The sequence below is a fragment of the Salmo salar genome, chromosome ssa14, assembly GCF_905237065.1.
Source record: "Salmo salar chromosome ssa14, Ssal_v3.1, whole genome shotgun sequence".
Lineage (NCBI taxonomy): Eukaryota > Metazoa > Chordata > Actinopteri > Salmoniformes > Salmonidae > Salmo > Salmo salar.
In genome coordinates this window covers 28,626,271-28,644,778 of record NC_059455.1, presented here as the reverse complement: position 1 = coordinate 28,644,778, position 18,508 = coordinate 28,626,271, and the positions used below count along the sequence as shown (strand labels likewise).

Genomic DNA, 18,508 nt, shown 5'->3' with positions numbered 1-18,508 from the left:
TGATTATCTTCCCGATATCTGTCACTCCCCTTGGTTCTTTCCTCAGGTGTTATTGACTCTGTTTTCATGTCAGTGCGTTGTTTGTTTGTTGTTTTGTTTATTTATTAATTAAAACACTCACTCACTCCCTGTACTTGCTTCCCGACTCTCAGCGCACTAATTACACTGTGCCTTTCCAAATCATGTCCAATCAGGGGCGAAAATCTGATATCCACTTTGGAGGGGACAATTACATGAAATTTTCTCAAGAGCAATTCCTGAGGGGGACACCAAAAGTAGTGCTGTAACACATAGCCTACATTGTAATATGGTAAATGTATATTGAGGAACCAAAGAAATAAGGTGTTTGCCGTACTCCTAACTACCGGTACCCAAAACTACACAACTAATCACAACAGCAATACCATTGCCTTTAACAAATCTTAGTTCAGTCACCAGTTTAAGTTGAGAGTGGGGGTATCCATGGCATTTTCCAATTATGTTCCTATTTTACAAGTCAAAAAAATTGAGAACCTTTCATAATGTTGCCAAACAAAGACTCAACAAACTTACCTGAGACTCCCTGTCTCTGCCAGTCTGTCCCTGCATATCTGTCCCCAACTCTGCTGTCTGTGTGCCATCTGTTGCCTGCTCTGCCTAATGACATCATTGTGAAACATTTCCATTAGAATTTCATTTCTTTCTTATGAACATTTTATCAACTAGTCTTTGAGATATTAGGCTACTAGGGTTCTTACTATGCGTTTTGGTGTATTGAAACATACTCTGATGTCTGTCTTTTATTTTTCTGTCATTTTTCTACCTGGCTGGCTGGCTGGCTACACACACACACAGTGTGTAGGTTATTTACAGTAGGAGATGGGCTTCTATCATCTTCAATCATTCTATATGGGCTTCAATCTAAAAGGTAGCTAGCAAATGTGAAACGGATTAAAATGACAAGAGTTGACAGCTGTATGAGTTCACCATTTACACAACATATGCTGCAACCTTTTGTAATTTTAATAGTTTGTTTCATATTGGCTGGCTTCCAACAATAGCTGAATTTGCAAAGCTAGCGAGCACCAATTCAGTTTCAGTGGTGTTTGCTATAATCTTTGCTACCCGGGTTAAATAAAGGTGAAATAAAATAAATAAATAAAAGTTCCCTTGCGACAATTTAGCTTTTGCAACGAGACCATTAAATATATTTAAGACAATGGTAGATGAGAGTGTAGTTCTGTTCAGTTTGGACTTCAGTTTATCGCTAACCTTATCACAGGGACTTTGAAGCACTAACTTACATCATCTGCATGCTGATTCCATCTTTGACGACGCCACATAAATGGAATAGGTACTAGCTAGCTTAATAGTTCATATTTGCGCGCTAGCTCTGCATATTCAGCTAGTGTGTGTGCGCGATTGACTGGATGAACCTCACGGCAGTTAAGTAGCAAGCTAAGGAACTGGCAGTGGATCAAACCATTGTGAGGCAAAGGGCGGGGGGGTCGCAATCTTTGGAAACTTAAAAACGCGCTATTAAGTGTCTATAATCAGCACAATTGCTTTCATTGCGTATTATTAATATTATTTAAATTACATAGTTATGTTTCAGTGATATATTGGGGGGGACAAATCATATTTTCCCAGGATGGGGGGGTCGTGTCCCCCGTCCCCCCCGGGATTTCCGCCCCTGTGTCCAATCAATTGAATGTACCACAGGTGGACTCCAATCAAGTTGCAGAAACATCTCAAGGATGATCAATGAAAACATGATGCACCTGAGCTCAATTTCGAGTCTCATAGCAAAGGGTCTGAATAATTACGAAAATAAAATATTTCAGTTTTATATTTTTAAATGTGTAAAAAATTCTAAAAACCTGTTTTCGCTTTGTCATTATTGGGTATTGTGTGTAGATTGCTGAGGATTATTTTATTTAATACATTTTAGAACAAGGCTGTAACGTAACAAAATGTGGATAAAGTCAAAGGGCCTGAATATTTTCGAAGGCACTGTATTCCCTGAACACGGATCAAGTTTATTTATCGTGGCTTTCAGCAGTTCAATTCATCATCATTGAGATTATGCAATGATAGAAAGAGAGAGTTTACTCTTGAAATACATGACATGTTCCCATCTTAATTTCCCTGGAACAGAATGGAGTTATAAAATACTTCGCATGATAACTGCACTAAGGATTAAATTAACATGACAAAATAGCTGTATCTGTCTACATGCTTTAATTTTTTTAGATATAGAAAAAACTGAAAAAATCATTTCAATTTTAATCCATTGCATGGGACAGTTGATAGTTGAGAAAAAAAGCCAAGGGATCATTCCATTGTTTTCAGACAACAACCCATTACCGATACAATGTTTCCCCCTGTTGGTAACATTTGTTCACTGTGCTTTCTTTCGAAGTAACCCATTTGCTTAGCGTGCATGCCTCACACCAAACCACAAGGTTTGAACAGCTGATCACATGTTAATAAAGCATAAATCACACCTCTGTACTGTTATTTTCACAGACTGAAAGAGGGTGGAGTACTAGGCGAGGAATGCGTCCCGGCGTCGAGGTAGCCAATTGAGTAATCGCGGGCGTTGTACTTACTATGGGCATAGCTCATAAATGAAACCGTCATTCCGATACCTGCAATGGAAGACGCATTCGGACACAATTAGGTTACTTTATTTTGATTGGTGTAAGGATATTCCACCCTCTAATCCTCGCCCTTGACAGAAACACTTATACTTCTTGTTCCTGCGTGTGGTGTCGTCACTATAGTCTTGATGTTTCGAATGGTAGTAACAAAAATGGCACGGAACTTACATGTCAATTTATGCTTCTTTTTGGTAAGTACATATGAAATGAAAGTTTGTCATTTTCTGTCATTTTCACATTTGATTTCGATATGTCAACTTCCTTCGAGTCTATGAATGTAATTGAATTGGCAAACGTAACTTTTATTTTGTGCAGTTTTGTAATATTAGACAGTAAGGTGCGGCTTGTTGATACATTTACCTATGCAGACTATGTTCTTGAAAATGTAAATGTCTCATTCTTTTGGTTCCAATAATAGACAATACAAATAATTGCAGTACGATATTTGTAACACAGCTATTGTATGATATGCACGTTGTTAGAATGAACAATATCACTCTCATGTGTTAACCCCAGATCATCTCATGTGTGGACTCCTGCTTTATCCCCGGCTCCATACAAGCAACAGTACCTCAGACAGTACCAGTTGGGCATGTTATTTCAAAAGGTAGCAAAACATTCACAAATACTCCAGTCCTGTCAAACGTATGTAATTGATACTGAATGAAACAATCAATATAGTCATAAACTTTTTATAACCAGTTGACATCCTTAAACATAATCACGTTCTCTTGCTTTGGATAATTCATGTTGTTTTTAGTAATTGTATAGTTCATAACATTTCTTTCTCTCTCATTGTTCAGTTGATGTCGACAACTGTGACACCAAGACCTTGCACTTTACCTCTTGTGACCCGGACTTCACAGTACAGGCAGATGGAACTATAGTAACAGTCCACATCACTATGGTACCAACCAACGGCAGGACATTCTCAGTGCAGTATCAGGACCCCAATGGTCAGGAGAAAAACATGGATGTTCACCTTGTCCAGAACTCTAGAAAAGTAAGGTGGATTCCACATTGGCTTAGAGTAAAAGATGTTGAAGATGCTAGTCCCATACTTTTTAAATAAGTACTATATTATGTTTGCAGTGTCGTGACTTTTTGTGACTTTCCCCCGCATGTTTCAGGTATTGAAAGATGGTCTACTAAAGCGCTCCAAAAGACGTTGGAGCCCTATGCCCTTCAACATCATAGAAAACGACCACCCTCCATTTCCAAAGGAAGTTGATCTGGTAATGTCCTTAACATAATTTACAACTTCCATCACTTTCAGCACATTCTGTCTATTTGAATATGGACAATAAACCTAAGCCTTGTCCATATTTCATGTAATGTAGTCATAACACACTCCTACATGGGCGACAGCCAAATTATCCTCTACCTGTGCTTTCAATTCTCCTTACCCATGTTCCACTTTATTTCTCACTCTTTCTCACTTGTGGCTAAGGCACATTCTGTACATGTATGCTCCACGCCCTCACCAGATGGTACACACCCATACTCACCCAACCACATACATGTATACACAGGATTAGTGGGCACGGTTAATCTATTAATGTAATATCCCAATGGATGTTGGTATTGGATTAATTGTGTGAGTATTCACTTTTTAGAAGAAAATAATATAGGCCTTTTTTAACAATGACAATGCTTTGTCTGAATTAAATAAAATGAGCCATGTGACATTGCTACACACAAGTATATAACATGCCATTTGAAGTGGGATATTTCTAATCAATGCAAAATGGAATTAAAATGTCTGAATGAAGTAACCTTAATGAGAAGAAGTAGACTACAATGAGCAACCAACAGCTAGGCTGTTTAATCCGAATGGAGTTGTTGTAGACAAGAAACTGTGCAGAAGGGAATTGTGCTTCAAAAATAGCAGTTCTGAAACATCTTTTATTGACCCTCATTCTACTTAATTGCCGGCCTCAACATGTTACGGAGATAGATTCAATTACTGTATAGGAAGCTCTGGGGACAGGTTGTCTGGATACTGGAAAGACAATACATTGGCAGACGCAAACAGATTATCACCATTAGCAGACAACAGTTCTTGAGGGCTTGAACAACAAAAATCTGTTTGTGATTTCGTTCATACTGGTGAACCGGCAATTGAATTATGTGGTTGCAATATCAAAATATATTATGACACCAGGGGAGTCTTTCAAGTTGGATTTATTTTTATTTAATTTCATTTGAATATTGCAGCCCATTTGTGTAGGTTATTAGCCAGACAAACCCACTAAATTCAACATTAAATAGTGGTCGAATTTATCCTCAAGTCGACACTATTTTTTTTAAAGTTCTAAATAGCAGCTAAATACAGTATATAGCTATAGATAGTACACTGCATAATGAAACAATATAGTAAGCTAGTGTTCTGAGGGTGGACTGACTGTATGTAGGCCTATTATTTGGCATTAATAGATGCACAACTTTCTATCAAAGCTGGGAGAGAGCGCGAGGGCGGCTCATGTCATGCAGGTTCAGGTAGCCTATACAGGACAGTTGAATATTCTAAAAATCAATTGGTATCTGATTAGTATTGTAAGGGAATTCTGCCCTATGTTATACAAGAGACCACAGGAAACTTCTTTGATCAGAGGTTAGTTTGTTTAATAAGGATTGCAAGCCGGATTGCAACCCGGAGTATAATCACAGGTAGAATTGTAATGTATAGATATAATAACATTTCTTACAGTATGCTGCTGTTACATCAAACATTTATTTAAGTCCGACCTTGCGGGGATCCAGAGAAACCGTGTTACACCAGTCCAAGGACAAAGCGCGCAGCAAAATTATAGCCTCAATTAGCCTTGCTAGTTGGCTAACTCATGGGTACTGTTGCTAGCTACTTGCTTCTTTACATCGCTTTGATGCAGTCAAGACAGGCACTACGTGATGGTATAATCGATAACCTTTGTCAACCCAGTATCACAGGTTATTGTGAAATAGACACATTTTTTATTGGAAATTTTTCCGTGTGCCTGTCACGAATTTCGAATAAGTAATTTGTGTCTATTTCACAATTAGCTGTGAAAGTATGGCTACTTTCTCTCAATTCAATTTAAGGGCTTTATTGGCATAGGAAACATATGTTAACATTGCCAAAGCAAGTGAAGAGGATAATAAACAAAAGTGAAATAAACAAAAATGAACAGTTAACATTACACTCACAGAAGTTCCAAAATAATAAAGACATTTAAAATGTCAAATTATGACTATATACAGTGTTGTAACAATGTGCAAATAGTTAAATTACAAAAGGGAAAATAAATAAACATAAATATGGGTTGTATTTTCAATGGTGTTTGTTCTTCACTGGTTGCCCTTTTCTTGTGGCAACAGGTCACAAATCTTGCTGCTGTGATGAGTCACTGTGGTATTTCACCCAGTAGATATGGGAGTTCATCAATATTGGGTTTGTTTTCGAATTCTGTGTGGATCTGTGTAATCTGAGCGAAATATGGGTCTCTAATATTGTCATACATTTGGCAGGTGCTTAGGAAGTGCAGCTCAGTTTCCACCTCATTTTGTGGGCAGTGTGCACATAGCCTGTCTTCTCTTGAGAGCCAGGTCTGCCTACGGCAACCTTTCTCAAAAGCAAGGCTATGCTCACTGAGTCTGTACATAGTCAAAGCTTTCCTTAAGTTTGGGTCAGTCACAGTGGTCAAGTATTCTGCCACTATGTACTCTCTGTTTAGGGCCAAATAATATTCTAGTTTGCTTAGTTTTTTTGTTAATTCTTTCCAATGTGTCAAGTAATTATCTTTTTGTTTTCTCATGATTTGGTTGGGTGAAATTGTGTTGCTGTGCTGGGGCTCTGTGGGGTCTGTTTGTGTTTGTGAAAATATCCCCAGGACCAGCTTGCTTAAGGGACTCCTCTCCAGGTTCATCTCTCTGTAGATGATGGATTATTTATGGAAGGTTTGGGAATCGCTTCCTTTTAGGTGGTTGAAGAATTTAAGGTCTCTTTTGTGGATTTTGGTAATTAGCGGGTATCGGCCTAATTCTGCTCTGCATGCATTATTTGGTGTTTTATGTTGTACACAGAGGAAATTTTTGCAGAGGATATTTTTGCAGAATTCTGCATACAGAGTCTCAATTTGGTGTTTATCTCATTTTGTGAATTCTTGGTTGGTGAGTGGACCCCAGACCTCACAACCATAAAGGGCAATGTGTTCTATAACCGATTCAAGTATTTTTAATCAGATCCTAATTGGTATGTCGAATTTTATGTTCGTTTTGATGGCAAGGCCCTTCTTGCCTTGTCCCTCAGCTCGTTCACAGCTTTGTTGAAGTTACCTGTGGCGCTGATGTTTAGGCCAAGGTATGTCTTTTTTTTGTGTGCTCTAGGGCAACGGTGTCTAGATGGAATCAGACCCTCATGCCAAATTGAGTCAAAGGCTTTTTTGAAATCAACAAAGCATGAGAAGACTTTGCCTTTGTTTTGGTTTGTTTGTTTGTCAATTAGAGTCTATGGATTCTTTAATTACATTGAGCTGATTTCTGACGTGCTGTTCCTTCTTTTTCCATACTGTATTTCTGTATTGTTTTAGTGATTCCCCATAGTGAAGGTGTAGACTCAGGTTTTCTGTGTCTCTACATTTTGCAAAACAGAAATGGTCATACACGCCTAGCAATTAAAAGTTCTAAAGCATTATAATTGTTGACTAAGTGTTACTAAGGCTGTGTCAAAAGACCAATTACTGGCAAAATATCAGAATTGGGCTGCCTGTGTAAACACCAGGGATGGGTATTACAAATATTTTCACTATTCAAATAATATCATGATTTTTGGAGAGGATATTGAAATACATGTGTGCTTTCTGTGAAACCTTTGAGAAAAGTTATTCTAAACAGCACTTGTTTGCTACGCGATTCGGGAGAGCTGCAGCAGGGCGTGGGAAGGGCTGCGGTCAATGTGTATGAGATGGGAGGTAGGAAGATCAGACCTATGCCCCTCCTGCCCACCCCACACCCCCCACTCCCGCAAAAAGGGCCTCAACATGGAAGTCACACATACACCCAGGCTGTGAGCAGGCAGACAGGCCCAACCCCCCACTCTTACACTAGTCCGAGCCAATGACATGTACCAGATGCTCAACAGGCTCTGCTCACACTTACTGGTCTGAGGCCAAACCATACGACTAACAATAATGGCAAATGGTTTGATAAAGATTGCAAAAACCAAAGAAAGAAATTGAGAATCATATCCAACCAAAAACATATCATTACTGTACAATTTTCTAACCCGAATTATATGATTATCCCACTGCTTGTTGAAGCTTGACCCCAGATAATATTTGATTGTTTTCTGGTCTAGGTTGCATCTGATTCTTCTGTCGCATACAATGTGTACTACACCCTCAGTGGGCCTGGTGTGACAGAGGACCCTGAGGGTGTGTTTAGTGTGGTAAAGGAAACTGGGATGCTGAAGGTCCACAAAGCTGTCGACCGCGAGATTACCCCTCAGTTTATAGTGAGTAGTACACTACAATTATTGCTTTATTACTTTATTATTTAATAATTGATTCATTAATTATCTATGATGATAAAACATGACATCTATTTTTTTCAGTTTCAAGCCAGAGTGTTTGACAGAAACACCAACCAGGAGACAGACTTACCATTACCCATCACAGTGAATGTAGAAGATGTGAATGACAATGCACCAACTTTCACTGGCCAACTGCAGTTTACTGTGCTGGAACAAAGCAACAAAGGTGAGAAACATACAGCTGAAGTAAGAAATACCAGAGTGCCTTTAGCCTCTGTAATACAGTACATAGAAAAAGTGCCATACGTTTCACAAATTTGTAAATTTACAGATACATTTGTCACACATCCAGACATTCATTTGAAACAGGAACTTGTGGCTATGTACTAATAGCCTGTGTGTTGTGATGTGTTCCATTGCAGGTACCATTGTGGGGAAGGTGAATGCCACAGACAAAGACGAGCCTGGTACAGACCACACTAAGATCAGGTACTCCCTCCTCTCTGAGACCAACCTGTTCTTCATCAACCCAGAGACAGGAGTCATCAGCACCAAAACAGACACTCTTGACAGAGAGGTGAGAGTCAGTCTCCTCTTCGTACTTTCAAAATATCTCACTTAGTTTTCCAGGGTTCCACATTGGTGACCACTGCTATCATTGTTTGAATTATTCCTTTTTTAATATACACTGAGTGCACAGAACATTAGGAACACTTGCTCTTTTCCTGATATAGACTGACCAGGGGAATCCAGGTGAAAGCTATGATCCCTTGTTGATGTCACTTGTTAAATCCACTTCAATCAGTGTAGATGAAGGGGAGGAGACAGGTTAAAGAAGAATTCTTAAGCCTTGAGACAATTGAGACATTGATTGCATGTGTGTGTCATTCAGAGGGTGAATGAGCAAGACAAAAGATTTCAGTGCCTTTGAACAGGGTATGGTAGTAGGTGCCAGGTGCACCAGTTTGAGTGTGTCAAGAACAGCAACGAGGTTGGATTTTTCAACAGTTTCCCGTGTGTATCAAGAATGGTCCACCACCCAAAGGACATCCAGCCGACTTGACGCAAATGTGGGAAGCTTTGGAGTCAACATGGGCCAGAATCCCTGTGGAAAGCTTTCAACACCTTGTAGAGTCCATGCCCCAACGAATTTAGGCTGTTCTGATGGCAAAATAGGTGCAACTCAATATTGGGAAGGTGTTCCTAATGTTTTATGCACTCAATGTATATTTGAACTAAATGTATATTTTGGGATTTTGTTTTTCAGGTGACCGATAAGTATTTTGTGAGAATGGACATCAGAGACATGAATGGCGCTCTGAATGGTCTATCCAACACGGCTACAGCCACCATAGTGCTGGGAGATATCAACGACAACCCTCCCACTTTTACAAAGACATCTGTAAGTCAAAAATAATCATCTTGAATATTTCTTTTACAGTAATAACATTTTTGTATTGCAGTTGATTTGGCAGCAAAACAATAGTTATGGTGAAAATGTGCTATATTTTGTTTGCTATAGAGTATGGATATTCAATATACCTCAGTCAGATAATTGAACAGGCTGCTTTCCTCTTGCAGTATAATGTGAGTGTTATGGAGAACCAAGAGAAAGGCCTCATCCTCAGAATCCCTATTGAAGACAAGGACTTATTGAACACACCAAACTGGAACTCTGAGTTCAGCATCACCAAGGGGAACGAAAATGGGAACTTCAGGATTGAAAGAGACCCAAAAACAAATGAAGGACTAATTTACCTAACAAAGGTGAATTGGTACTCACAATGAACCTATATTTTTGATCTGATCTTGACTTTCATATTTATTTATAAAATAAGGCAAACATAATTTCGGCAAACTATCCCATAACATAAAGACAGTCAAAATATTGAACCAAAATACTTATTTACTCTTGTACAATGACATTGTCATTGATGCCTGATAGTCCAATAATAATGCAATAAAATGACACTCCATGTCTTTGCTGTGTCACCAGCCTCTAGACTACGAGAAGACTAAGAACCTAAAGCTGGAGGTGTTGGCCCGTAACCAGGCTGAGCTGAGTGGGACCAATGCCAAGTGGGTGTCCGTCCCTGTGGATGTCACAGTGGGGAACGTGGACGAGGGACCAGAGTTCACTGCCCCCACCGTACGCTTTACTGTCCAGGAGAATACTCCAAACGACACCCTGATCGGAACATACACTGCCGTTGACCCAGAGACCAAGAGCAGCGCTGGCATCAAGTAAGATCTTAGTTTACCTCAATGTCATACTTTATTAGCCTGGTCGCAGATATGTTTGTGCAGTCTTGCCATATGACCATAGGAGATGGCATATTGTCTAACCATATTGATAATGGTCATAGTAATAATATGATGTTATAGCAAGGTCAGATTGTGTTTCAATAGAAAATAGAGGTACATGTTTTTTTCTCTCCAGCACTTGATGGCAGAATTGCACCATGATGCCCATGAATGCTTTAATACCGTCTTCTCTCTCTCTGTTCCCTCTCAGGTATTACAAGGTCTCAGACCCGGCTTCATGGGTCAATGTCGATGAAAGCACTGGACAGCTGAAGATCGCCAACACAATCGACAGGGAGTCCCACTTTGTAGTGGATGGTGTTTACAACATCACTATGAAAGCTGTGGATGCCAGTAAGTAGATGTTGTTACACATTGTCTCGCATGTGTCTTTATTACATTTCTGTGTAGTCAGATATGCACCCCTATTTGGATGATCTTAACTCATCTATTGCTTTGAAAATCTTTGGGCCTGGTAGCATAAAACATCTTAAGTGTTTCCTTTAAGGATTTACCCTTACCTGAGGGAATTGTTTAAAGAAATTGCATAGATCCCTCAAATGTTTTCCTTCAGTAAGGGCATACTTAAGGGATTTTACCCCAGAGTTTCTAAACCCAGAGGCGCAACATCACGAGACTTCCGGGAACGCTTGCAAAACAGACTAAACAGACCAGGCCGGAGATTGGGCTTTGAGATGTCAATGAGTGAAATGAAAAATTCTTCCTTAGTTGTTAATTTTCTCTATCTAAAGGCACAACCTAGATTCCAGCCAATGTCTTAAGTAGTTGAACATGTTACTAATCCAACCTCATGAGTGGCAAACTGACACGCTTTCATTTGAGTCAAAAACAACTTTATGTGGAAGGAATGCCTTTGCTTTGACTGCCTGCACATGCACAGTTCGGTGCGAGACAACTGTTAGACCCGACGATGTGTTTCTGAGCATGAGGTTAAATAGCCAACGTTGCCATTACATCGCCTACATGTGTGATCGTGGATTTCTAATGGAGAAGCGATTTATGCCTGTCTTCATACTGTACTGTCTTTGGTTTTACAGTAGTTTGAAAGCATGTATGGCAGAATAAGTCTCTGGTTACCACGGAGTTGACCATCACTGGCTGAATGTCTTGTCTAAGAGATCACGTTTATTTTAAGAGATCGCAAAATAGAACTACATTCAAGACAGGAGAAACAAATTGATTCAGAAGATAATAAAACATGTTTCTATTACTTTCTAGCATGTCAAGCTTACTTACAGAGTACGTAGCTGGCTACAGTGCCTTCAGAAATGATTCATACCCCTTGACTTATTCCACATTTTGTGTTAGACTGATTTTAAAAATGTATTTAAAAAAATGCTCACCCATCTACACACAATACCGCATAAAGACAAAGTCAAAACATGTTTTGGAAATATTGCTAATTTATAGAAAATGAAATATCTAATTTACATAAGTATTCACACCCATGAGTCAGTACAGGTTAGTATCATCTTTGGCAGCGATTACAGCTGTGAGTCTTTCTGGGTAAGTCTCTAAGAGCTTTGCACACCTGGATTGTACAATATTTAAAAATTCTTCAAGTTCTGTCAAGTTAGTTGTTGGTCATTGCTAGACAGACATTTTCAAGTCTTGCCATAGATTTTCAAGCTGATTTAAGTCAGGATGTAAGTTTGGAATCTTTTTTTATTCTGTACAGGCTGTCTTTTCACTGCAATTTAGGTTAGTATTGTGGAGTAACTACATTGTTGTTGATCTATCCTAAGTTTTCTCCTATCACAGCCATTAAACTCTGTAACTGTTTTAAAGTCACCATTAGCCTCATTGTGAAAACCCTGAGCGGTTTCCTTCCTCTTCGGCAACTGTATTGATACACCATCCAAACTGTAATTAATAACTTCGCCATGCTCAAAGGGATATTCAATGTCTGCTTGTTACATGTTTACCCATCTACCAATCGGGGCCCTTCTTTGCAAGGCAGCTTTGTGGTTGAATCTGTGTTTGAAATGCACTGCTCGACTGAGGGACCTTACAGATAGTTGTATGTGTGGGGTACAGAGATGAGGTAGTCATTTAAAAATCATGTTAAACACTCTTATTACACACAATCTCAATTTCAGGCTGTAACACAACAAAATGTGGAAAAAGTCAAGGGGTGTGAATACTTTCTGATGGCAATGTAAGTAGCTAGCTAGATGTATACCTAGCTAGCTGGTTGAAGTTTTTTCTGCTTCCAGGGCAGAGGAAAGCAGGAGTTGGAACTGAAATTATTTTCCAATAGTATTGTTCTGGTTGTAACCCCTCAAAAAGTAATGGTTTATATTGTTCCTTTTAAAACCACTGAAATATATATTTTCTTTACATTTAGCTCAACATTAAATTACTTCACCAATCAAATTTTATTGGTCACATACACATGTTTAGCAGATGTTAATGCGAGTGTAGCGAAATGCTTGTGCTTCTAGTTCCGACTATGCAGTAATATCTAACAAATTCACAACAACTACCTTATACACAAATGTAAAGGGATGAATATGTACATATAAATATATGGATGAGCGATGGCGTGCGGCATAGGCAAGATGCAGTAGATGGTGTAGAATACAGTATGTACATATGAGTTGAGTAATGTAGGATATGTAAACATTATTAAAGTGGTGTTATTTAAAGTGACTAGTGATACCTTTTTAAGTCCATTTATTAAAGTGGCCAGAGATTTGAGTCTGTATGTAGGCAGCAGCCTCTCTATGTTAGTGATGGCTGTTTAACAGTCTGATGGCCTTGAGATAGAATAGTGCATGCAGAGCAGCTAGCTGACAAGCTGTAGCCTAGTTGTTTACATACATTGGACAGACAAGTATAGGGCGTGTGATGTGACTGAAATTTTGTGGGAAGAGCGAGAGAGGGTGGAGGAGGCTTGGCTTGAAGCACTGGGCATCTTATTATGACACGCATTATCTGAATTAGGCCCACAGAATGGAACTTTGAATATCTTTCATCTTCCGATGAAATATGTCTTCTGCATTTAACACAACCCCTCTGAGTCAAAGAGGTGTGGGGAGCTGCCTTAATTCACATCATCAGCGCCCGGGGAACAGGGGAGTTAACTGCCTTGCTCAGGGGCAGAACGACAGAGTTTTACCTTGTCGGCTCGGGGATTTGATCCAGAAACCTTTCGGCTACTGGCTCAACACTCCTAACCACCTGCCTATTAACCGGTTTGACTAGATTGAATGATGTTTACTGTATATATCCATAGTTAATGAAGCACATATGGGTCCTGATGGGCACCCTTTTCCCCTTAATTTAAGGGGAAAATAACTTAAGATGTGTTATGCAACCGGCAACAAGGAACCTAGTTATATCCTCCCAGCTAATAGCATGCTAATCCTGCATTTGCTTTCTCTCACTGCTTCTATCACTGTAACAAGTATTAACACTCTAAAACAAGGAAGAGACAAGGCATCATAATTATAGCTAACAACACCACTGTGCCCTATTCCATCTCCTCAAGGTCTCCTTTTACTGACATGTTGATATGGGAGTGCGTTTGCACAACTTGAATTACACCACAGAGGATGAGAGGTTGTCGTCGTCTTTACGCCTTGGCTGATGTTACCTAATACATAACACATTCTGGTGTTAGCTTCAACCACCCCCTCCACTCCAGTCAATGTTTTTTTTATGTTCACACACAACACAATAACTCTTTGTGTGTTATTTAAGAGACAGGATGATGAGTATAATAGTCAGTCTGTAACACCTGGTGTGATCACGTCATTGAGGTCCATGACATTGTGTTACTCGGTTCTATTCCAGATGTGACGATGATGTTTTTTTTTGGTCATATGCTATCTACTGGCCCTTATCTCTGTTTTGCATTTATAACAGGGAGTGACTGGGAAAATATCAGTACTGTGTGCCATCTGTAACTGAACTTTCAAGTTTTCCCGTTTATTGCCATGTGTGATAGTGAATAGATTGGAAATCTGACTCACTCAAGCTCTCACAATAAAAATCAGCAAGAAGGTATTGTGTTATCTTGTTTCTTACATATGTCTCCTTTCTCCTAGGTCAGAAGACAGGTACAGGGACGGTGATTATTCAAGTGGAAGACATGAACGACCACGTCCCAGACATCCTCTCTAAAGACCTGGTGTTGTGTGGGAAGGATGGGGGAGAGATGGGCTCTGTGCTGGTGGTAGCAGAAGACAAGGACCAAGCTCCCTTCTCCGCCCCCTTCAGCTTCAAACTGGGAGAGAAGCATGATGACAAATGGGCTGTGAAGCCACTTAACAGTATGAAAATGATTCCTACCTCCTGACTCCATTGCATCTCTATATTAATTGATGTCTTGCAAATGTGATTGAAAAAGTGATGCAGTTATTTAATGGGAAGAAGTCCATAAATGTACAATTTGTATCTTATAATGAATAGTCAGTGTCATGTATTCAAGAATGTAACTTTAAAGCCGAAATACTCTCTAGAGATGCAACCTCAACAGAGCACTTGTTAACTGACATTCTTTAGTGACATTTTTTTAGAGCCAGGAGTTTTAGTCCTTATAGTGTAATCTCACCTGGAAATCTAGTACACAAACTCCTGTTCCTAACAACAGTGTATTTCCTCCTCAGGCACTGCAGTGATGTTGGAGCAAACTAAGGAGCTCCCCTCTGGCCTATACACTGTCCCCCTGATGGTGGGGGACCTGCAGGGCTTTGGAAGTACTCAGACTGTGACGGTCCGGATCTGCCGCTGCAGGAACGGAGTGTGTCTGGCCCAACAGAACTCCACATCTTTGGGGGTGTGGGGCATCCTGGCCATGTTGCTGGGTCTGGCTTTGCTACTTCTACTCTGTGAGTCTCCACTGGGCTATTATGGACATTCATATTATTTATGTAGGCCTGACAGGTTGGTGTCAAAGCAAATAATAAGATAGGACAACGAATAAAACTGATGAGATATTAGAAATTGAATGATGAAGTCTTAAATAGCTGACATCAGCTAGTATAGCTGTATTCCTTAACAAATGACTTGTGCGTCTTGTCCATCTGACAGCCTTGTTGTTGCAGTGCCACTCACACACTTTCTTGTTGGTTCTTTATCGCAGGTATGCTTTGTGCATTGGTGTGTGTGACGAAGAATGAGAAAATGGAGCTGGAGGATATGGGAGACAGTGGTGGTATCCTGCTGACGTCTAACATTGAGGCCCTAGGGGATGCAGTGGTAAGGCTGTCATAATGAAAGTATTACGAACACATTTCTCATGGTCATGAAATCAGAGCAGATTTCAGTGTTACATCCTCATTTTTATTCATATGTATTTTATATGTCTCCTCTTTAGGATTCAAATCTCATCATTGTTCCAAAGTCTGGGATTGACCGTTCAGTGAAGGGATCCATGACTGACATGGGGTGGGCTGGAGCTAAGAACTTGGATAAGATGGGAGGAGGCCTGGGCACTCAACAGCAGTCCGGCAGCAGCATCATTGTGACCGATATGCCGAATGGCTTCTCTGACCAATACAATGGCAGTCAATACGGTGGACAAAATGGCGGTGGACAATATGGTGTTGATCAATATGGTGGCGGACAATATACCAGTGGCAATAGGACTTTTGACAACACACGTTCAACTGGCAAAAACATGAAGTTCAACTGGCAAACCAACGGGCTGTTTCTACAACAGGTAAAACAACTCAAACAATGTCAATGTGTTTTACTTTAGTCTGAGTAAACACCGTAAATGGACAATATCGTCAGGATCACATTTTCTGCCTTTTCTCTAAGGTTTAATATAGTCCTTGCTATTGGTGAAAGCCTAGACAATTCCGATGTGTAATGTTGGCTTACTTATTGGCTAAACCCTTGGCTTCTCTGTCAGCTTTCATGTATCTCGTCTGGTTGGTGAAAGGTTTGTCTGTTTTCAGTGTAATATTCTGTGGAAGGATGTAATATCACCTACTGTAATATCTTCCTCCCCCCTTCAGGCTAGTCCTTGTCTGCTCCCTATGGACTAATAACAACATGCATTCTCCTCTCTCCACCTCGCCTTTTACCTTGTCTGCTACCAAGTCCATCCTGTCTCGTATCATGTTTACCTGGTCTACCTTTTCTTTGCAGAAGTTGGCTTACCTAAGGACGGAAGAGCAGGGACGGTACGCCGATGACATCATCCACGCGTACGGCTTCGAGGGGGTGGGGTCTCCAGCTGGCTCGGTGGGCTGCTGCAGTGACCAAGTCAACCAGGAAGACCTGGACTTCCTGAACACACTGGGGCCAAAGTTCAAGGTGTTAGCTGAGGTCTGCACTAACAAATGAACCAGGAAGATCTATTGCAATATTGTTTTTACTACAGAAAGTGTTCTCTCATGTTTGTTTTTTGTTAATTATTATGAATTGGGTTGGCATGCTATTATTATCAAGGGTGATACAAAACATTGAGTCAGTCATCACACTGAATTGCTCAAACTGTTTGTTGGTTAGAGCCTTTTTGCACTGGAAAGTACTATGTATTGTAAATAGTGTACATTTAGTGATTTAAGTGCCAAAGATAAGATTTTTTCTCATTTGTAAATTGTGGTAAAAGTTTCAGTGTTGTAGAATCAAATGTTTGTTTATGAGATTCTGTAAAAACAGTACTTGAATGTTAGATTAGATGAGATTTTTCTAATTACCTATGAACTGAATGGGGTACAAACATTACTAAATAAATTCTATATTTGTCTTTCAATGTTGGATAACCTGAATAATTACACCTTGCACTTAATGTCCTAGCTATATTTTGTACCATTGTACATTCTGTACAAGTTAACACATGATAATGAAATAAGTAGAGTGAATGTGACCATCTAAAGCAGACTGTATGTAATTGTCATGAGAATTTTCAATCCCAGTGATGACAATAACAATCACTATAGCTTTGACCAATTCTCCAGAGGTTGTAAGGCCCTGGTTAATAGAAGAATTAGACAAAGTCCCAGAATTCTGCAAAAGGTTCTTTATTCAGAGAGCTCTGAAAATCATACAAGCACATAGCCTTTTATACCTCGCATTTGGTCATACCATATACCATACCCTTTATAAATGCCCCTCCTCTTCTCTAACACTGTCAATGCTATTTACAAGTCTACTGTATCCTGCAACATGTTATATAATCTACTGCAAGCCTAACGGTTTCTCCCCTCCCTGGGTGTGGAGACGTTTTTCCTGTTATTAGTTTCACAGTAGTCACAACTTGTCTGTCGACAGTTTCGCTTCTCCTTGAATGTCTCAACTGTACTTCTGCTTACATTGCTAAATAGTAACATACTGTCTAGTCTCAGCTTGTCCTACACACACACCTTATAGAATTATAGTCTTGTAATTCTGATACATTTAACATAAACAAATAGTATCTGGGTGGAATCCTTTAGTCATTATCTTTAACATATAAATTACTCTCAGTAATCCATTTTTTTAAAAAGACTGTTTGTGTGAGATTGTAAATGGCAGTTCTCATCACTTTTTAGCCATCAAAGAGTAAAACTGCCTTGTCGATTAGGCTACATTGGGGCTTCCATGTTGAATTTGTCACACAATTCAATTGTCTGTCCAATTCATTTTATTCTTATGGTTGATTGGTGGCAGAAAAAGCCTTGTGTTTAGACAAGAATAGAATGTTCTGGGTACTTCTGTTTACAATAGAAGGTGCTTCTGTTTAGAATAGAAAGTTCTGGGTGCTTCCATTTAGAATAGGAAGTTATTGGTCCTTCTGTTTAGAATAGAAGGTTAAAATATATTTGTAGAAGGTTAAAGAAGGTTAAAATATTAAATTGTTTTGGATACATGTGAAATATTTAAAATTGGCCAAATATAACAGTACCAGTCAAAAGTTTGGACACACCTACTCATTCAAGGTTTTTTCTTTATTTTTACTATTTTCTACATTGTAGAATAATAGTGAAGACATCAAAACTATGTAATAACACATATGGAATCATGTAGTAACCAAAAAAGTGTTAAACAAATTCTTCAAAGTAGCCACCCTTTCGCCTTGATGCAGCTTTGCACA

General features: G+C 39.4%; 1 protein-coding gene across 1 annotated transcript; it reads left to right on the top strand.

The window, feature by feature from the left end:
- Nucleotides 1–2,514: 2,514 nt before the first annotated feature.
- Nucleotides 2,515–17,188, top strand: LOC106569170 (desmocollin-2). Its single transcript, XM_014140223.2, has 16 exons — nucleotides 2,515–2,833; nucleotides 3,159–3,249; nucleotides 3,446–3,645; nucleotides 3,773–3,877; nucleotides 7,978–8,133; nucleotides 8,233–8,377; nucleotides 8,574–8,728; nucleotides 9,419–9,553; nucleotides 9,733–9,918; nucleotides 10,148–10,395; nucleotides 10,667–10,809; nucleotides 14,529–14,753; nucleotides 15,090–15,311; nucleotides 15,566–15,681; nucleotides 15,800–16,144; nucleotides 16,579–17,188. The coding sequence occupies exons 1-16, from the start codon at nucleotides 2,771–2,773 to the stop codon at nucleotides 16,774–16,776; spliced, it is 2,733 nt and encodes a 910-aa protein (XP_013995698.1). The 5' UTR covers nucleotides 2,515–2,770; the 3' UTR covers nucleotides 16,777–17,188.
- The last annotated feature ends 1,320 nt before the right edge of the window (nucleotides 17,189–18,508 follow it).